This window comes from Phodopus roborovskii, unplaced genomic scaffold, assembly GCF_943737965.1.
Source record: "Phodopus roborovskii unplaced genomic scaffold, PHOROB, whole genome shotgun sequence".
NCBI lineage: Eukaryota > Metazoa > Chordata > Mammalia > Rodentia > Cricetidae > Phodopus > Phodopus roborovskii.
The window spans coordinates 1,768,767-1,790,418 of NW_026126433.1; the positions used below are offsets into that span (position 1 = coordinate 1,768,767).

General features: G+C 35.3%; 1 protein-coding gene across 4 annotated transcripts in view; it reads right to left on the bottom strand.

The window, feature by feature from the left end:
• Window positions 1-21,652, bottom strand: part of Bltp1 (bridge-like lipid transfer protein family member 1) — a 176,825-nt gene that overhangs the window by 26,957 nt on the left and 128,216 nt on the right. For 2 of the 4 annotated variants that reach the window (XM_051185792.1, XM_051185791.1), the window contains 11 exons: window positions 20,703-20,901; window positions 17,911-17,970; window positions 16,499-16,725; window positions 15,628-15,828; window positions 15,307-15,437; window positions 12,924-13,047; window positions 8,995-9,104; window positions 8,072-8,162; window positions 7,539-7,601; window positions 4,587-4,840; window positions 132-347 (listed from right to left, as the gene is read on the bottom strand). In XM_051185792.1, the coding sequence (XP_051041749.1) occupies window positions 132-347; window positions 4,587-4,840; window positions 7,539-7,601; window positions 8,072-8,162; window positions 8,995-9,104; window positions 12,924-13,047; window positions 15,307-15,437; window positions 15,628-15,828; window positions 16,499-16,725; window positions 17,911-17,970; window positions 20,703-20,901 (1,676 nt within the window). The remainder of the gene's footprint in view (window positions 1-131; window positions 348-4,586; window positions 4,841-7,538; window positions 7,602-8,071; window positions 8,163-8,994; window positions 9,105-12,923; window positions 13,048-15,306; window positions 15,438-15,627; window positions 15,829-16,498; window positions 16,726-17,910; window positions 17,971-20,702; window positions 20,902-21,652) is intronic. The other 2 variants (XM_051185793.1, XM_051185794.1) reach the window with 2 other exon arrangements.

Consider the following 21,652-nt stretch of genomic DNA (forward strand, 5'->3'; position numbering starts at 1 on the left):
AATTATAACTATGATTAGTTGCTTTTAAAATTTGCAGTTTTAGACCGAGGAAAGGTTAGTGATAATTTATAATATATGAACAATGTTTCTAACTAATGGATTCCATTGAACTTTTCCAAGAAGTTTCTTACCTTCTTAAACTTATATCATCATGCTCCTGCAAAAGGGTGGTTGGGTGGAGGACACATTTCCCACTGTCAATTTCAACCCGTATATCAAGTTCAAAGTCAATATTTCTCTCAGTAGCTGTACCACTAATACTTCGGTTGACTGGTGTTGTAGGCCAGCGTTCAGTAAACAGCTGATGAACAGCAGCAAAGCCTGTTGCTTTCTTCCTAGAGGTATGTCTGCAGAAAATAAGACATCATTCCTTAGAGTAAACCCTCTGGTAGTGGATCAGTATTTATCCCTAGTATACGAATGGATTTTGAGAGCTCATTCCTCACAGAGGGGCACTCTCTCAGCCTTGATACACGGGGGAGGGCCTGGGCCCTGCTCCACATGATATGATGGACTTTGGAGATTCCCATGGAAGGCATCACCCTCCCTGGGGAGCAGAAAGGAGATGGAATGAGGGTTGGGGGGGGGGGTCAGGGAAGGATGGGAGGGTGCAAGAACTGGGATTGATATGTAAAACAAACTTGTTTCTAATTTTAATAAAAAAAGAGTAAACTAAAATCTTCCTAACAAACTCTTTCCCAATGTTATGTCACAGTCTATAAAGAAATTTTATTTTATAAAATAATAAAAATAAACTAACTGAATAGAAATTATTCAACTAGTTAAAAACCAAAGATTTTTTTTCTAGGTTTAATGGACAATTATGACCTGCCCATCATCTGCCACTAGGTGCTAGGTAATGAAGACACAGGCATAATTATAGCTATTAATGAATGTGAACACCAGTGTATGAACTACAGTCTATGTTGGAACAGGTTTCATTTCCACAAGGTATAAAGTCTAAATGGTGGCACTGTGATTTTATTAAAAAACAGAAGAACAGGGAAAGGAAGAGAAAAAAAAATTGCCAAAGTTCTTTTGGCATGTAGTGGAACTAAATACCACACATAATAGTGATGACACTGATCCTGATGTTGTTCCACAAGTTCCTTCATGCCATTATCCCAGCACTCAGGAGGCTAAAGCAAGAATATTGCAAGTTCCAAGCCAGATGACTACACAGCAGGAACTTATCCCTAAGAAGAAAAAGAAAAACAAAACAGCCCCCAAACTCTCCAACTAGATTAAAGACTTGAATATAAGACCTATGATGATAAAACTTAGGGAAAAATTTCTATGACACAGATCTTGACAATGATTTCTAGATACACAATTTGAAAAGCACTGGAAATAAAAGCAAAAACAAGACAAAATTACATGAAACTAACCAAGTGCTGTGTCTCCACAGGAAAGGAAAAATTATCAACAGGGTGAAAGGTGGCATATGGATTAAGACAAGATGTTATGTTCTAAAACATAAGCTAAACAGAAAAAAAAAACAAAACAAAAATTAAAACAAAACAAAAAATAACAACCAAAACCCAATTATAAAAAGAGCTTACAGCCAGGCTAATCCCAGTACTTGGGAAACAGAGGCAAGTGGATCTCTTGTGAGTTCCAGGCCAGCCAGGGCTGATACACAAAGAAACTCTGTGTACCAGGCTTTTTCTTTTGGGACATCAATCAGCTCTCAAATCATGACAGAGACTTCTTTTAGTTTTGAATGCTTAGCCTAGCTTAGGCACATTTCTGGCTAGCTCTTTTAACTTGAACTAACCATTTTCCTTTATCTTTTGCCTTAGAGCTTATTACCTTTCTTACTGTTGTATATCTTACAAGAGTCTGGCTGGTTGATGTCTGTCTGGCGACTTCTTCTGGGTGTGTCCCTCACTCTCTCCTGTATCTTCTCTTGTTCTTCCTTTTCTCTCGAGCCTAGATTTCTCCTCCTAATTATTCTCTCTGCCTACCAGCCCTGTCTATCCCTGTCCTGCCTAGCTATTAAACACTCAGTTCATTAGACCAATCAGGTGCCTTAGGCAGGTAAGGCAAAACAAATACAACACATTTTTACATATTTAAACAAATACAGTATAAACAAAAGTAACACATCTTTACACAGTTAAAGTAATATTCCCAGCATAAACAAATATAATACATATTTGCCCAGTTAAAATAATTTCACAACTCTGTCTCAAAAAACCAGAAAATCCAAAAATAAAAACTTAACAGCTTAAACAGACATTTCCCCAAGATGACATAACAATAGTCAACACAGACACATACAGATATATGAAAGGTGTTCACACTAACCATCAAAGAAAAGCAAACAGAATGGAAGAGACTGTTAAGATGACTATTAAAAAAAGCTGATCAGTCTGGACTACAGAGCTAGTTCCAGGACAGGCTCCAAAGCATTATAGAAAAACCTGGTCTTGAAAAACAAACAAACAAATGCTGACCAGAATTTACAGAAACTGGATCCTTCTCCATTGGTAGTAAGAATATAAGACATGTAACAATTAGAGGAAACTGATTCCTTTAATTACAAACACAATCACTCTATGACCCACTTGTAGATCCAAAAGAACTAAAACTAGGGTCTTGAAGATACATTTTCATGTTCACTGTGCCATTTTCTACAACAGCTAAGATGTGAAATAAGATATAAATGTTTGTCAAAAGGATCACTATATATGACTTAAATATATGACCTATAATGGTAAAAACTCCTAGCAATAAGATTATTCTGCCTTGAAATAAATACAGCATTTTCTCTAACACAAAAGAACCTGAGGTTATTAATTGAAGCAAAAGAAACTCCAGTCAAAGAAAAAAAGATTTCATATGATTCCTTTTTGAAATAGTCAAACCCACAGAAACAGGAAAGGAATGGTTGGTGCCACAGGGAACTCCCAACAAACAGTATTGTCTCATTTACTCAGCACAGACTGTACAAAACCTGCTATGCTGCACAGCCACAGAAGAAGGGTGCTATACTACACACTTGTACATCTCATACCGAATGTCCTTGATAAAAGAAAACATAAATATGATCAAGCTGGATACCTGGAAAAGAATATTAAATCAGTTAAATTTATTTTGAAATATTAAGTGTAAAAACAAACAAAAAAGAGCTACCTACACATTCTGTACAGAAGAAGCATCTGTCTGACTACTCAGAGGGCAAACTATTAAGAAAGAAAAGAGGGGCTAGAAAGATGGCCCAGCGGTTAAAAGCACTGGTTGCTTTTCCAGAGGTCCTGAGTTCAATTCCTAGCACCAGCATGGCAGCTCACAACCATGTGAAACTCTAATTCCAGGGGATCTGATGTCTACTTCTGCTTCCTGCAGACACTGTATACATATACATACAAATAAAACATCCATACATATAGAGTAGAAAATAAAAATAGAACTATATCAAGCAAAGAATATACCTAAACAAGTCTAAAAAAGTGTTTCCCTAAAAGCCCAAGTAAACTTTTGTATTTTAAGTACTACCAAAATAATTGGAAAATTTGAAAAGAAACCAGGACATACCACTGCAAAATTATGAGGCAAAATCTCAAAAATCCTTAAAATGCACAAGTATAAACAGACACTTAGAAAACAGAGCAAGCTACACTGACAGCATTGTAAAGATTACAAACAACACTAAACATTGATGCTGGAAGAAAAGGAAACAGATATTCTTAGAAGAAATAGAATTCTATACTTAATCCAATAATCAAACATGAGCACATTATGGTTCTTCCTAGGTTATTTAAAGTTACATGCTAGCAAGTAAATAAATAGGCCAAAATATGATAATATATGAGATTGCAAAGCTAGTGGCTTCACTTTGGGAAAAGGGTAAAGAATCATCTGAACTCAGTAGGAAGGCTGAAGATAGCAACAGTGGAAACTGAACCTTACTGTCATAGTTGCAGCAGAGCAGGCTTTAGAGGTGTGTGGATTATAAAGGTCTGTCTAGCTCCTCATGAGGGCATATTCTCAGTAAGATCTCACATATATATGCCTTTTATGCTATCAACACTATTTCGTCTCATTTCTTTCAAGAATGATTTGAAACCCTTATTCACTGCTACAAACTTCCCTTTACTATTCATTATTTTTCTCAACTATATGATACTTTTCAGTGTTTCCTTTTTATTTACTAAGCTCAGGAAGAATACATTTTTTTATTAAATTTATAACCATAGCTCTATTTCCATCTTATTGGCAGGTATTACCATAGAGAAATATTTGAAGCAATTTAAATAAACCCATTTAAATTAAGAAGAAAAATCATCATATAAAATTAAATCACATTAGAAATTATGGATACACATTTCAGTATTACTTTTTTTTGCTAACTTATTGTTATTATGATTTCATATTTTTGATACTGAGTCAAATGTAACCCAGGCTGGAGTAGAACTTGTTATGTAGTCCAGGAAGATCTTAAACTCCTGATCCCATTGCTAGAATTATAGGCATATGACATCATGCTTGCTCTGTTAAATATTAGGCTAGATAAAACGCCTTAGGTTTACATCTAAATTCTGACAAACCACTTAAAGGTCTTAACATAAAAGTCTACTCACGAGGTTTTCCTATAAATATAGAATCTTTCCCTCTCACGGTCTTCATCTTTTTCATCCTTCTCAGAGTCTTCACTAGTAGAAGATAGACTGTCATCTCTACGGCCATCTTCTGATTGGAAAGGAACACTTGGTGAAAAGCCTCCTGAGGTTTTGGGAGAGCTGAACACTGAACACGATCCTTCGCTGTTTGATGAGTAATGTGATGGACCTTCAATAGTTACTGACAAAAGATCTAGTTCTGTCTCCTCTGGAAACTGATTATAAAAAACAGTAAATAAAATCAGATTTGTTTATCAAGCTCTCTCTCAATTAAAGGAGAACAACTTTCATAAAAATATGAAAGATTAAGTATAAACATTTTAGAATCTCTGAGTTGAATTTCCTCATACTGAACTGAAAGGAAGGTCAGACTCAGAAACATGAATGGCACACCAAGGAAGCAGACAGATCAAACCACAGAAAGTCATCACTGACACTTGAAAATCACAGCCAAGTTTTACTTTAGAAGAACATAAAGTACCATCATATTTAATTAGTACACATAAGGCAGAAGCAGATTATGCAGAAAGAAAGAAAAAATCAAATATAAATCAGGATGGAAGAACAGCTCATGCTGAGCACAGTGACAGTAGGTACAGTTATTTCCTAGAGGAGTTTCTGTGGACAAATCTTTAAAATGGAGACTTCATGGATTGATGGTAGTTGTGTAAACAGTTGAGTAATAAAACATGTATCAATTACTTAAACCTAGCAATGTTTTTTTAAGTATTTTAAGTAAATAACTTGTTTAAATTCTGTATATCTAACTTGAGGTTTCACTGGAGGCCATAGTTTTTAAGTGTCCAAAACACCAGCAAAACTTGCTCTGAACTGATTTTAGCTTCCCAGCTAAAGAGTGCTGTTACAGTGTAATCTGAAATGATTAGCCCCAATAAAGTGCAACTAGCAAGGTAATGTAATTTATTATTAAAAAGTAAATGTTAATATATGATATAATCAAAACATTAAGTATATGTAGAAATCAGATGTTCTTCACTTAAAAAATAAAGGTGTTATTGAGCAAATAAATATTTTTAGAACACCTTTCAATTTTTAAAGTTGATAAATTTCTATAGATTACCTCTTTTCTTGATATTTATTTTATAAGACCTTCATAATATATTTAAAATTTATAATTACCAAGTCTAATATCTAATTTCATGATCTCTAACTCGAGATATTTAAAAAATATAACTGGAGTATACTATTATTTAAAAATAGAACTTACATTACCTTCAATTATTTTTTATATTAATTTGTGTATGTGTGTGAGGTAGAGTTGGGTGGGGAGTAGCACTCTTGTGCTATAGGTAAATCTTTGTCAAACTTACTATATCATTCTTTAAAAAAAAAAAAAAAAAGCTGGGTGTGGTAGTACACACCTTTAATCCCAGCACTTGGGAGGAAAAGGCAGGTGAATGAGTGAGTTTGAGGCCAGCCTGGTCTATGTGGCAAGTTTTAGGATAGCCAGGGCTGCACAAAAAAAAAAAAAAAAAAAAAAAAAAAACAAGATATGAAAAAAAAAAGTGTAAAAGTATTAATTTTCTTTTATGTGAATGTGTCTGGACATATGTATACATACCACATGTGCACAAAAGACTACAGAGGTCAGAAGAGGACATCAGACTCTCTGGAACTGGAGTTATAGGTGGTTGTGAGGCACCATGTTGGTGCTGGGAACTGAACCTAGGTGATTTCCAAGAGCAGCAAGTGCTATTGACTGTTGAGCTATGACCCCAGCCCCTGCATTACATTCTAGTTGCTTTGAGACCAAATAGAGTTTGACTAAACACAGTATAACTATGGGATCCATGTTGAGAATAAAGACAAGGAAACATATTTGTAGTGACTGCCAATTCTCTTTTTTAAAAAACTGAAATTTGAAAGAAAAATTTAGGCAAGATTAAATGTCTGGTGTTGTATGTGGGATAATGTATGTATGTATGTATATATGTACATATACATATATACATACATACACATATATTAGTTTAATGACATGTTCAGAGAAAAATTTGGCTTAAAATGTTAAGTTTTATAGCAGTAATTTTAAATGCATCTTTTTATTTTTTGGTGCTAGGGATCAAATTGAAGGTTTTATGCATGATGGCAATTATTCTACTAGTGAAAAGTATCTCTAATCCTGTTTTTGTTTAGAGATAGGGTCTCACTAAGTTGTTCAGGCTAAGAACAGCAGTAGTGCACATGATTGTAATCTGAGCATTTGGAGGCAGAGGAAGGATCAGGAGTTCAGCGACATAGTGAGTTTACAGCCAGTCTAGGCTACATGAGACCCTGCCTCAAAAACTGAAAACAAAAGTAAGTTATTCAGGCTGGGCTTGCCCTTCCTATCCTTCTGCCTCAGCCTGCAAAGAAGCTGAAATCACAGGCATGTGTCATCACACTCGGCTCTGAATATAACATTTAGTAAACACTAGTATATCACAGTGACTTAAAAGAACTGAGAGTTAATGATCAATCAATCAGTGTGCTGTTTGGAGTTAGATTTGACTTGAGTTTGAAGCACTTAACAAAGATTTCTGACTTTAAAATGACCCAATCTGTAGTTAAATGTAAGGGAAAAGAGATTGATTTCAGGATTAACAAATTGATAATAATTGACTGAGTAAACTGCAGTTTTAGAGTTTAAAATCTGGTTCAGTTGATTTGATAAGCTGATTAAAGTTTCTTACTTTTGAAGGTCAAGTAAAATTAAACTACATGGTAAATATAAAACCAAAATGGGGTACTAAGAAATACACATTAAATAAGAAAGAATTCCAAGAACCATAAATCTTTACATTAAGTATTTCTGAAGCTTCAGTTTAGCTTGAAAAGAAAGCATTTTGAAAGCAAATTTTCAGGGCAGTTAATTAGTTTCAAAGTAAAATTTTATGTTGTTTTTATAAGTACCTGAAAGTACCCTTGCCCTGAAGAGCTGGACTGTGGTGAACTTCCCCACACTGTATTTTTCAACTTAATTAAAATAATAAGAAAAGAAAACTCATGAAAAAATAAAGACAACATAAACAAACATTCCTCAAACATTTTCACATAAATTTTCAAGTGCTATAGTTGGCCTGCCTTCTGGCTTCTACTATTATACACTATGAACTAAATATATAAATGTGTATTTTACATTAACAACTGCATAAGAGGCATAGTTTATTGTGGATCCTCACTAAGGAAAACTGTTCAACAAAACAACCCCTTTGTAAAGGCAAGCAGTTAAGGGATTTTTACTGTACACATACTTGGGTCATCTGCAGTATAGCAATTCTAGGCAGTGTCTGCTTCCTAAAGGTGCAGCTACTTCTGCTATGACAACCCTCACTTTTATCATAGGCAACAATTCATATTTTTAAACTGTATAACATTGCAAGTCTGCATTTTTTCTTTTAAGCTACTTAGCCACACAAATTTCTAACAAGTACTGTCTCTCTTACTGTATCCTGGATGTTAAAAGTTACTCTGGGTCCAGGAGATGCTGCATCCACACGGATTTCTGGGAGCTCATCAGTTTCTCCTATTCGAGAACTATAAGTAAAAAGTAGTAATTAAATAAGCAAAAATATGTAACACAAATATAAAACACCAATAGTTTCATTTTAAAAATCATTGGCTTTATAGAAGTCTTATTAATGACATTAACATTCTATTTCTAAAATTGACCTTATCAGATGATTTAATTTTGGCATTCCAAGTATTAACCTTCAACATCTGTGAAAAAGCCTCAATGTTTCAATTAACTTCATATTTTCTAAAACTAAACCATATAGAAAGAATTCTTGCTTTCTTATTTTTTTTTGAAGACACGGTCTCATGTAGCCTAGAAACCACTGAATAGCTAAGAAAGGATGCTCTGGAACTTCTGATCCCTTTGCCAGTCCTAAGAGCTCCATTATTGGTATGCATCATCCAATTTATGTGGTACTAGGGACTGAACTGGGGGTTACATACATGACAGGCAAGCACTCTACCAACTGAGCTACAACCCACCTCAGGAATTTATGTATCTTATTTTTATAGTGCTAACTTAATACTAAAATAAGTTTTTTAATGTACACAATCATCCTTCTTAAACTGATTACTTAGAAAGCAACCATCAGCACACAAATTTTCTTTTCTTTGGATCATCTGTAAGCTTATACATTAATCATATCTAAATAAATTTGCTTTACTAAAACTTTCTTACTACATTGAGGAATAAAACATTAGTACTTTCCACAAACCAATGACATATGATAGTAATTAGCGATTGCTATTTTACTAATAAGGATTTTTGTTGTTGTTTTGATTTTTTAACTATCCAATTGGAACATAGTAAAAATCAATACTGAATTTGTCTCATTAGTTGAATTACGTTTACCTTGTTCTCTCCATTCTCTTAAGAGGTGGTCTTCCAGAAGCTGAAATGCTCTTTGATCGGCTATAACTTGGCTTGTAACCTAAACCCCACTTATCCTTGAGGGAAGCAGCCTAATAAAATGGTAGAGGAAAAAAAAAAAAGTGACTCAAGGAAATTGTATTCTGATGTGTTATTTCACTACAGCTGAAAATAAAAACTGTTAGTTCTTTTACATCCAGGTGACTTTAAATGACATTCAGCATAGATGACTCAAAGTACCACAGCAATCAGCTATCCTGATATCATAATACCACTTAGGAAGACTATACAATGGAAGTAAGAGTCACTGGCTAACTCAACAGGAAAAGAAAATACTGAGGAAGGGAAGAGGAGTACAGAAACAAGGTGTGAATAAAGGAAATAATTAGAAGAAAAGAATGGGGAAAAAAATGAGCAAGAGACTACTCTATCATTTCAAGGACCATTTAAATTGCTCCTTTGCTGCAGATTTCTACTTCACTGTAGCAGAGGAAAGCAAGAGCCTGGAACATTCAGGTTGAGGTTCTGGGTGCTAAAAAGAAAAAAATTCTGATACAGTTGAGGACTCATGAAATGGAAGAGGCTAAAGGGGAAATGTTGAGTGAGACAAGTATTAAGAATGTAAATGACATTTCAATGGTATCTTTAATCATCTCTATCAAGTTTTATTTTTAGGAACCTACTACCAGATAAACTCCCTTAGAAACAGATGTATTACTTAGCGTATGACTTTCAGCACAATTTTAACTATGTAACTATACACTGTACCTTATACTACTCACAGAAAATAGCAACTGATAAATTAAATGGATTTTCTCTTTAAATAATTTAGAGAACTTGAAGAAAGTTCTCTGGGAATTAGATTTGACTGAGGAATACCTACAATCTTCACACAGATCCCTTTAATGTATGGATAGCCCCCCCCCCCAAAAAAACCCTCTTATTTTGGAGCAGTTTTTTTTTTTTTTTTCTGGATTATAGTCCCACAAAAATCTGACCATACAGAAATTAAAAATCCTTCCAGAGCAGTTAGAGAAAGTAAAAATGCTGCTCCAAGGATTTAAAAAAGCAGGTAAATACATAAAAAAAGAGTGTCAGCTGATAGAACAAAATTCACAAGTGGAGAATGCATAAGGACAGTGCCATAAAGACAGTGCTGGGAGGGAAATCTAAGGCTTGGTACAAACAATTCTAATAGTTAAAAATGCCATCCTGCAGCACAGTGAGAACTTCTTCAGGAGTCTGACAAGATTCCTTCAATAAACACCGGAGGAAGAAACTCTTCAAGCTCTCAACAAAGGGAAGGGGGGAAAGGAATGTTTTGAAAATCACCAGAGTATAGTTCTACTAAATATGTCCAAATTTTTGTGTGTACAAATCTCTTATTTAGACTGGGTTAGTACTTGCATATATGACCTACTAGAAACTTCTTGCATAGTCTGAATGCCTAGATTATTTACAACACTAGTATGATAACAAACACAAGGTAAATAGCTGTTACAGTATGTTGTTTAGGGAATAACAACAAAAAAAATAATCAGTAAATGGTCATTACAGAAGCAATCATGTTTTCTAAATACTTTTCATCTGTGGCTGACTGAGTTCAAGAATATTGAACCCACAAATACAACGTGGCAACTGCAAAGTTTTTCACGTGGCTTGGCCTTAATAAAACCTAGCTAACCTGAACCCAATCTGATCTGACTGACATTGTCACAGCATACCAGACAAAGAAAAGGGAGATACTGAGGTCTTATCAGCAATACTCATATTGTCCCTTCCAAACTGGCAGGATGAAAAAAGGACAAATGTCTATGAAGGTCACAAACCTAAGCACAAAACCCAGAAGGAAGTTTAGAGCAAGCAGTTGCTTTCACCTGGTATATCACGTCTAGCTATCAGGAAAAAATTACAAAACATACTAAAGGTAAAATGAAGATCTGAAGAAAAAAAAAAGTCAGAAGCAAACATGACAAGAGTGTTAGAAGTATCAAATTAGAATATTAAAAGCAGTTTTACCTAATGTGTTATGGCTCTCATGATTAAAAAAGACTGTAAGAGCAGCTGGACAATAAAACCAGAGGTGAAAATTCTAAGAATGAGCAAAAAAGAAAAGAGTAGAGATGAATATACTAACAAGAGAGAATATTAGATGAGGGTATTAATAGGCTGAACATGCTTAGAGAAGAATCCACTGAGACTGAAACAAATTCACATAAACTTCATAAAGTGGTGAGTAAAGACAGTGGACACTAACAGGACCAGACCAAACAAACAAACATCCCCAAACCAGACCCTAACAGAATGCCCATGGCATGAGGGAAAAATATAAAATGCACACAGATGTACAATGGCAAAACCAGAAGGGAGAGGGAAGAGAGTAAGTTATTAACCTTTACAACCAGACCTCTCTGTGGACTGGGGCAATCAGGGAAGGCACCTGAGGAGAGGTGACATGTTTTAGTACCTCCCCCACTATGGGTGGTATATCTGCATTCATGGTGGATGCCCTCCCCTGTTGCTTAGCCATCAAGCAACCCAATGGCTCTGACTCTGTAACCGAACTGTCAGTGACTAAGATTTCTTTAGCAATGTAAGATAACAAATCACAGATATAGAAAATCGAGGAACCAAATAGGATAAAAATTAGGAAAACTACACAACAAAAGATAAATATATTTAAAAAAAAAACCATAAAACAAAATTGAATGATATCTCAATCATTGAGAAACAAAGAAAAATTAACACATCCCCTCTCACCACTCTTTTTCAACAGTGCCCTAAAAGGAATATAGATTAGGATTGAAGAAATGAAGTTCCCTCTGCTCTTGATGTGACACAATGGTCTATATAGGAAATACAGAATTGATAAAAATTGTCCTGTAATTTATAAACAAGTATCTCAAGATTATAGGATATAAAATTAATATATAAAAGCCAATTTGCTTTTCTAAATACCAGCAATGAACAAAGAGAATGTGAAATTTGCAACACATTATAATTTATACTTATCCAACCAAAAGTAAAATATTTAAGCACAAATCTTATACAATGTATACAAGAGCTATTATATGAAGGAAACTATAAAACTCTGATGACAGAAATCAAAGAACTTAAAAATTGAAGAGATACTTTATATTCAGTAGTCAGATATAATACTGTTTAAGGGTAAGGAATGACAAGGGAAAACAGTGGGGTTTTAGGCAATAAATACTGTGTATGCAACAGAGAATATATGTCTTTATATGTTTGTTCTAAATGGCAGAATGCACAGCACCAAGAAGGAACTCTCCTGTAAACTATCAGCCTTGGAAATCGTGTACATGTAGGAGCATCAGCTGTGGTAAGTGCAATACTCTCAAGGAGAATATTGACAGCAGCTGATACAATATATGTGTGCAGGGAAATCTCTGTACATTCTTCAGAATTCTGCAAGGAACTTAAAATTGCTCTAAAAACTGTGTTTTACTAAAAAGATAAGTTAGAAAAAGAGAAATTATAGAGGTAAATATTGAAAAACTGGAAGGAAAGACATGAAAACGATTGCATATTTCTAAGAACATACATTAAGAGGTTAAAAAGCCAGTGTGAGTTCATGAATAATGGGAACAACACTGGCTTGGGCCTAACTGCAGACTTCCATTGCCTGACTTTGACTTTGAAACTGGTTCCATCAGCATTGCTAACTACATAAACTACTTGACCTCTCTGTGCCTCAGTTTCCTCTTTTTGAAATAGAAGAAAAGGTTACTTCACAGAATTATTGTGGAGATTTATGGGCAATTAAATGTAAAGTGCTTTAAATAGTGTCTGTCCTATTATTACCAGCTTAAATAAGAACATAAATACTGTTACATTTCAAAAAGTAAGCATTTAAAAGTAGTCTTCTGAAATTTTAAGTAGGTACTCACTCTCATACTGGATCTCCGTAACTTTTTACGAACATCTCTTCGAATGTCATTCACAGCCACAGACTCCAGCTGTTGGTAACGCTGAATTTCCTGATTTATGGTTCCCTCACTCGCACCCAATTTTCTAAAGAGAAACAAAGCAAAACCAAAAAGAAAATCAAAACAAAAAAACCAATCAAAGAGAGAGACCGACCACAAAAGAGGGAGCCATTATAGGTTTGAATTGAAAACTGAACCTAGAGAAATGTCCAGAGACCTACAAGATTGACCCCAACTAACAATTTGAACAACAGTGGAAAGGTTAGTCAATGACTAACTTATCCATCATCATGGAGCCCTCATCTAGTAGCTGATGGAAACAGAAGCAAACACCCATAACTAAACACTGAGCTGAACTGGAATCCAAACGCAGAGAGGGAGGACAAGACCAGGCTGCAGAAACACATAGCTGACCTGAACAAGAAGGAGCTAACCAGCCCCCAGACTGATAGCTGGGAATCCAGCATGGGACTGACTCAGACCCCCTTGAACATGGGTCTCAGCTAGAAGGCCTGAGCAGTCTAAGGGACCTCAGACAGTGGAACCAGAATGTATTCCTGGTGCACAAAAGGACTTTGGGGGCATATCCCCCATAGAGGGATACTGCCTTAACCTAGAGACAGGAGAGAAGTCCTAGTCCCTATTTCAAATGACTTGACAGATGTAGATGACCCCTGCTGGAGGGCATCACCCTACATGTGGAGTGGGGGGGGGGGTAGGTGGGAGGGGAGGGTGGTCAGGGACATATGAGGGAGGGAGAGAAGGAGGAAAAGGGAACCAGGATCAATATGTAAAATAAATAAAAAAGAAACCATCAAAATGGAGAGATTATTGTAAAGAAGCAAGTAAGTAAAACTTGCTTTTTAGCTGTTCTCTTTTAGTTCTCTCATTTGTCAGAGAAACAAAGAACAATATTTGGATGGGCCAAAATTCCTGCAACTTGAACACTCATATCTGTAAAATTAAAAACACCCACTTGTTGTGGGATATTTGTATACTATGTGAAGATGTGTGTAGTTGGTGTAATAAAAAGCAGAATGGCCAATAGCTAGACAGGAGGTGTAGGCGGGGTTCCAGAGAGAAGGGAAGAGAAGGAAGAATCAAGGCACATGAGAGTCACCAGTGGGACAATAAAGAAGTTGGGTAAAGAGTACAGATCAAAGGTACCTGAGCCATTAGGCAGAATGTAGATTTTAAAAACTATTTTAAAAACTATGGGTTAGTTAAATTGTAAGATCTAGTTAGGGAAAGGCCTAAGCTAAGGCCAACCTTTCATAATAGTAATCTCTGTGTCATAATAGTAATCTCTGTGAGCTGGTGGCCCAAAGAAAATTTGTCTACATCCACTATCATTTGAGGAAAGACTTATACTCTCTACTGACTGATATAGCAAAATGTGAGAGCAATCTCATGCAAACCAAACACTCACTCTGAAGAAATTTGTATATATGATTTTGGAAGAATAATATATTTTACCTCAAATCATTTTTCTCCCTGACGATAAAACTCAAATTAATGGAAAAGTAGATAATTACATGAAAATTTAGAGAAGTTTTAAGGTCATACCTTTCATTTTTCAAAATTCCTATATTTGTGGGAAGTCCTGATTCAACAACAACAGTAACAAAATCCCCACAGGTAATAAATATTTGAAGATTAGGAAAAATGAGGCAGGGCCACCAACTTTGAGAAAATGAAAATTTCAAAGTTTATCAAGAAGAGTATTCTTCCTTGTACAAGAGGTATTTAGTAAGATTACTAAGGCAACAGATTAAAAAAATAAAAGTTACTGCTGATTATTATATTACCTCTAAATAACTGTTAATATCAATAGGCAAGACTTAAAAAACAAAAACCCATAGACTTTGAATTCACATTTATATAAGCATAAATCTCAGTTTTTTACTCTGAGATAATTTTCTCATCAGTACATTTGGAAAATGCTATTTAACCTCACAACTACACTGTGAGGTTTACTGTGAGACAGCATGCCACACCAGAACAGGTACCCATAAATGCTTATTCTTAATTCTTCAAAAACTCTTCCAGAAACAAGGTTAGCAAACTAATACACACATACTCAACTATGCATGTCAATACATACAAGCACAGGCATGCACATGGAATTGTGCACATGTGATATAAAGTCAGCCATTCACTTCACAGAAATGAGTTGTGAAAACAGGAAGCTAGGATTCCAAGCTTAACTTTATTACTGATGAGCTCAGAAAAATTACTGTACTCCTTAGAGTCCTGATGACTTTACTGATAAAAGGTTTCCTCCATCTTTAGCATCCTATTATTCTATTACTAGAGAATGCTATAATTAATTTAAATGACTTACTTAAGATCATCTATCACTTTGGCCTGTTCGTTCAGTTCTCTGATGTCTACTAAACGTTTCATAATCTTTCTTCCTCTGGGTTCTCCTGGCTGGCTAGAAGAAGTTCCTTGTCTTCGATAATCTATAGCTTCCTAAAAAATTGAAAGCATACATGTTAATACCACTTTCAGTTCATACAAACAATCTATACTACAAAATTAATGCCTCAAATCAAAGAAAGCATGCAAGAATCAAAGTCATCTATAGCAGGTAAGATGATTGCAGTTCTCCACTGATTCAAATCCCCTCATTTCATAAGAAACCTACTGAGTTGCTACCTACGTTTCCCCATGAATGTGCTCTGCACGCTTTCAAATGGGACTGGCTAGACTGAGGGGAGCCCCGCATCTCTGAATCACACAGATACTCTGCAGGAACAGAATAGCGCTGATTTTGGGGCGCCAGACCTAGTAGGTGATTTACAAGTCGCTGCCCAAAGGTGAGTTTGTGGCCATCTCCACTTACTGTACTTCCATCTGAACTCTAAATAATAAACAGTATTATTAATTTAAAATTACTTTAAAAAACAAAACTATTTTATGATACAACGTATTTAAAATCTCTTTACAAATCAAAACCAGAATGAAATCTTAAAAGTCACATTCTTTTTGACTACTAAGTAATTTGATACTACAGAATAAGCAGTACAGCTGGAAGAACACATTTTTACATGTTACAGTGTAAGCATTTTGCTTTTTAAAAGACTTATTTGTAAAAATCTTTCCTAAGATATTGTTTCCAGACCATAAGACCCATACATTTAGCATGTACAACTCCATAGTTTTAGGATATCTAGAACTTACAGTTACCTCCACACTTTCAGCATTACCCAAAAAATCTCCTCTCCTTGTAGCAGGCCTTTCCATCCCTGTTCTCAAACCTCATCACACACCCTGACTGAACACCCACTTGATCCACTTTCTGTGTTTAGATTTAACTTATCCCTCTTTCAATGTTATTACATTACATTGAGACTAAGGCACATTTCATAATTGCATTATTATGAAATACACAACAACACTGTTGTGTGCAAACCCAGAAACCACCACTTCCTTCCTTTTCTCCACAAATAGCAATCACAAAACACACAATAACACCAAATTAATCTGGTACCTGACATAGGAAAAGCCTGTCTTGAAATTACTGCACTTACAGTATGGATTGTGGGAGACATAGTATCAACTTCATCTTCATCTGACAAGTCAGCTATGTTCACTGAATTGAGGTCAGCAATGTCATCTATGTCTTCCTCTCCTGTCAGTGTTGTAAGGGTATTGCCCAGAGCATTAAGTCTTTTGCCAATGTTAGGGTCCATGTGGACATCGATCCCACACATTTTCCACAATACATTGAGAGTCCATGTTCCAGCACTACTACTTTCTGTTTCAATAAAGAAGTGGCATATAAAAAAATATTCTAGGAATAATAGTATAAGCAATTCTGAACTGTATGATGGCCTTTCACAGCAAGAACTGTCCAAAACTCCAGATAGTGAACTGGTTTCCATGAATACAGTGTGCATCTACCTCTTCTGTACATGTTATTTCTGAGCCCAATTGATTCCCCCTACCCATGAGAACAGCAGGAACCATCATAAATTCATTCATTAGCTACAAGTAACTAAATAACTGATCAAAGTGAACATCAAAGCTATAAAAACAAAGATCTTTCTCTGGACCTGAGAAAAGGTGGGTCTTTTTTAAATGAGAAAGTAGAAATGAGGCCATAACCTCTTTCCATTCATGTGATATCAATTAAAGCAAAGTAGCAAAAAACAAACAAACAAACAAAAACCAAAAGAAGGAACCAAAAACAACAACAACAACAAAAAAGAAGCAGCAAGAGAGGAATAAAAGCCAAAGCTAAATGGGCCCTGGTGACAGATACTGGTTCTAGTTGTCCCCTCCCTTCCCTGACAGAATTCTTAAATTTAGCATCCTCTGCAAATATCCTGCGATAAGATCTTGCTTTTAGTTAAGCTAGTTTGAGTAGCTTGTTCTCACTAGTAAACAGACAGTCCTGGTAAAGACATGTATCCCCTTCTCCCAAAAGGTATGTTTGCTCAGTCTGTGGCCTTCTAGCAGTGATGCTGGAAACTGTCCTAAATTTTTAGTCCTTTGTTACTGGGAATAGCAGGTGCCTCTTGAAATAGCTCATTCAGGATGAACATTATGGATATAGCTGGAAGAACATAAAGGAACAGTGAAAAAAGGAAAGGATCACTAGAAACATTACTGGCTTCCATCAGTCTATGCCTCTCAATATCCTAAGAGCCTTTCAGTAAATGTTTGCCTTTAGTATGCCCTGTTATCTTTTATTGCACGAGAAAAAAAAATTGACAGTTATCTTTTAAGCTGTGACACCCCAACATTTACCGCCCAGCTGTTTTCCTATGCCTTACTGCCTTGAGTAATTCCTTTGATGGCATCATCATTTGATTTCTTGCTCAAAAATATTTAATAGCCTCCCTATTCACCAACTAATCAACTCCTGAATTTAGCATTTGAGACTTCCCATCTTATTTTCACCTAACTCTATTTCAGTCAAAGTGAAAGGTGAACCTACCAGCTGCGGCTTGTCCTGTAGTCCTTGAACAAACTTCATAGGTGCCATCTGGAACAACACCTGTACAAGAATGACCCCAATACATTTATCAATAAAAATATGCATGTTTAAACACTGTATCACATGCTTTATCCTAAAGACATTTACCTAAATACAAATGGGATTTCGAGCTCTGCTATGCTCCAATTCCTTCCCACAAAAGAACCCTTGAACTCATCCCTGTTCTACAAGCATTCCATTATACGATTTTAGCAACTTACCCTCAGCTTTGGCTTTACTTGTGGCATATAGTTATTAGAGTCACATTACCTGGTCACCTCTAGATGGCTTTCTACCAACTTCTGTGATAATTTGTGACATCATGTATATAATACACACACACACTTTCTCTGTTGCTGTTTTTTTTTTTTTTTTTTGGACAGGCTCTTGCTATCAGCTTGCCCTGACCTTGAACTCACAATCCAGTCTCAGGCTTCCAAGTACTGGGATTACAGATAAGGCACCAAACCCTGGTAAAAACACTTATTAATTACAAAAATTTTACATTTATTTATTATGTGTGTGAACATGTATGTACACCTTTACAAGTGTCATGACATGAGTACAGAGCAGGACTTAATTCTCTCTCCTTCTACCTTGTGGGTCAGGGGTGAGGGGGGTGGGGAAGTTTAAACTCACCTTAGTAGCTTAGCCAGTAAAGGTAGGAATATTTTAAGAAGGGAAGTCATTGAAAGACAACTGACAATTTAGAACTACCGTATTAGGTAAGAGATAATCTGTTATTTTAGTCATCGCTTTGCCAAAGAGCATTTTATGAAAAAAGGAGCTAACTGCTATGATGTCAATCTCATGACTTTGGACCTAAGGCCAGAAACATACAGGATTTTAACTACCACCTAACATTAACATGGTACCTTAAACTTAATCAATGAAGAATATGCTATCTTTAAAATAATCTCTAAACAACATAAGTTGCAAAGAAAGAATTAAGGTCACTTTCAGTAAGCCTTAATGGAAATAAAATATCAATCTAAATTTGATTACAGTCTTAAATAAAATGTCCTTTTATAACTGTGGGAATCCTAAATTGGCATTCACATGTACTTTAAAGTTGGGATGACTTGCCTTTTCTAGGCACTTTGATATTAAGTTTGTCTTCCCTTGAAAATTTTCCAAAATGAAAAAAATTCGCAATTTGGGCACACTATTCTTTGTGAGAAAGGATCAAGGCCTTTTGAGACAAGTCACCAGGGCCTCATGTTTTAGTCCAGGCTAGCTTCAAACTTCTGTATAGCTGAGGATTAGCAGGCTGACCTTAAACTCAAGATCCTTTGGCCTCTTTGTCTGGAAGTCTGTGATCACAGGCATGCCCACCATGGCAGTTTTATGTGGTGCTAGAGATCTAACCCAGAGTTCCCTGATAGTAGGCAAGTATGCTTATCAATTGAGCTACATCCCCAGCCTTATTATGCTCTTTAAAAGACTTAACTTTAAAAAATTACATTTGTATATTATGGATGTCTACCTTGTCAATTCTGAATTACAACAAAGGCAAGATGTAGCTTCTGGTACAAGTCAAAACAAAGACTATATTACTACCCTTTCAAATTCAGGCATACTACACAATGAAAACTTTAAAACTTGAATATCAATTCTTTTCTCCACCAAATATAAAAATTATATACAAGTATCTCTCCCACTAGAAACTATAAACTATTAAACAAATTTTTCCATTTTATCATTTTGAATTCATATATCAATAAAGCAATTACTCTGCTCACCGTCCTTCCAATTTTCTTCCCCAGAAACAATAGTGAGCTACAAAAGTCAATGCTCTTCAAAGTCTAATCCAGTTATTCTGAATATCAGAGATCAATCAGAATGACAAGGTTCTTAATCACTAAAATATATACTCAGGTATTGAATAAGTATGTATTCATTTTAATTTGTTTTCAATTCTGAGAACAAGGCCTATTGTATTCTCTAAGAGGTAATTTTCCTTATTATTAGGAAATTGTTTATTTTCTTTCCATTTACAGTGTATTTATTTTAATTAGTGCATGAAAACATTCAACAAAAACCAGGTTTAAATTAGTTTCGCCTTTAATTTGGAAAAGTAGTAAGTTATAATGATTCTATAAAAAGAAGTTGCATAAATGATGGCAAACCACCTTCTAAAGAGTATCTGGATCACAGGCTTGGTTGAAGATTTCAGATTCATCATCTTTTAGATTCTAAATTACAAAGAATGGCGATACTGTAGTATCTCTGCTGTGATACTTAAAAGATATTAAAAATGATACAAACAAACCTCTCTACATTCAAATCGGCCCATACATGAGCAGCAGAATTGGAAAAATTCACAATAATACTCTCAAATTTTAGAAACTTGGGCCATGTTTTTCCGTTATTCCTTGTGCCATCAATAATTAAAGCTGGAATTCTAGTCTAGATTTATAGTCTACTCTGTTTAGTGAGTTGGGTCTTGCAGTTATCAATTTCTTTCAGAATCATTGGAACAAAGATGGTTTATCTGGTCATTCATGGTTTGTCTATGGGAAAAAACAGGGAGTAATAAAAGCCTCAAATGTGTAGAAGTCTCTGCCTCATGAGAAGGTTGAATTTATAGGTTTTTACAGATGTATTTTGCTACCTCTAATAATAAGGGTTACAAATAGCCCATATTTCATTTTTAAAGACATCCTTATATCTGAACATCCTTTCTTATCAACACAGAGACATTTTAGTTTTTTATAATTAGAAACTTCATGTAGAAAATACACATGACTCACAAGCATTCATTACTAGATCTCCACGGATTTCTGGTTTCCAGTCATCCCACGATGTTTCAAAGCCATCAGCAAAACGGATACAAAAGTTCTTGAAATGGCCTTTGCTAACCAGAGACTCTGAGGAACATGCAGTGATGAGAGTACTTTCAATGGTTAGCACGAGAGCAGAGCCAGTGTCAAGGTCTCCAGTGTGATTGGACTGAAGGAATACCATAGGAAAAGTGAGGCAAAAAGTAAATTTAAAACTTTTTAAAACTACGTTATTTTATGTGTATGAATGTTTTGCCTGCCCATAAGTATGTGCATCACATGTGTGTCTGGTGCCCACAGAAGTCAGAAGAGGGCTTTAGATCCACTGAACTAGAGTAGAGTTGCAGGTGGTTGTGAGCCATCATATGGCTGCTAGGAATTAAATCCAGGTTCTCAGAAGAACAATAAGAGCCACTTCTCTAGATGAGATTATTTCTAAAATTTAGAAATCTTTATAAGAATAAGATCTAGAAAGGGTCAAGTCTAGAAATCCTCAATATAAAGCAACTTAGAAAAAAAATAGTCTTTAAACATTCAAACAAACACATTTTCCTTGTGCATTTCCCCTTTTTAATATGTAAAGGACTAATTATCTATTTCTCTAGCCTCTGCTTAAATAATGGGGAACACTCTCACTGTAATAACCAGTTCTTGTGTGTATAACTTCCTGAACCCTGTCATCGTGTCATAAAAAAGCTGCCATGTTTCAACTCTTTATAGACACAATCAACACTGCCCATCTTGAACTCTAAGTTTCTCTTAGCAATGTTTCTCCAAACAGAACTCTAAATATGAATTCATTCCATTCACAGGCTCATCTCTGCTGTGACATTTAAAGTATTAAAAGTGACACTGAAGGAAAACTGTAACAAGAAGACAGCATCCTTGCCTATCCAATTACCTATATAACTTGCAAATTT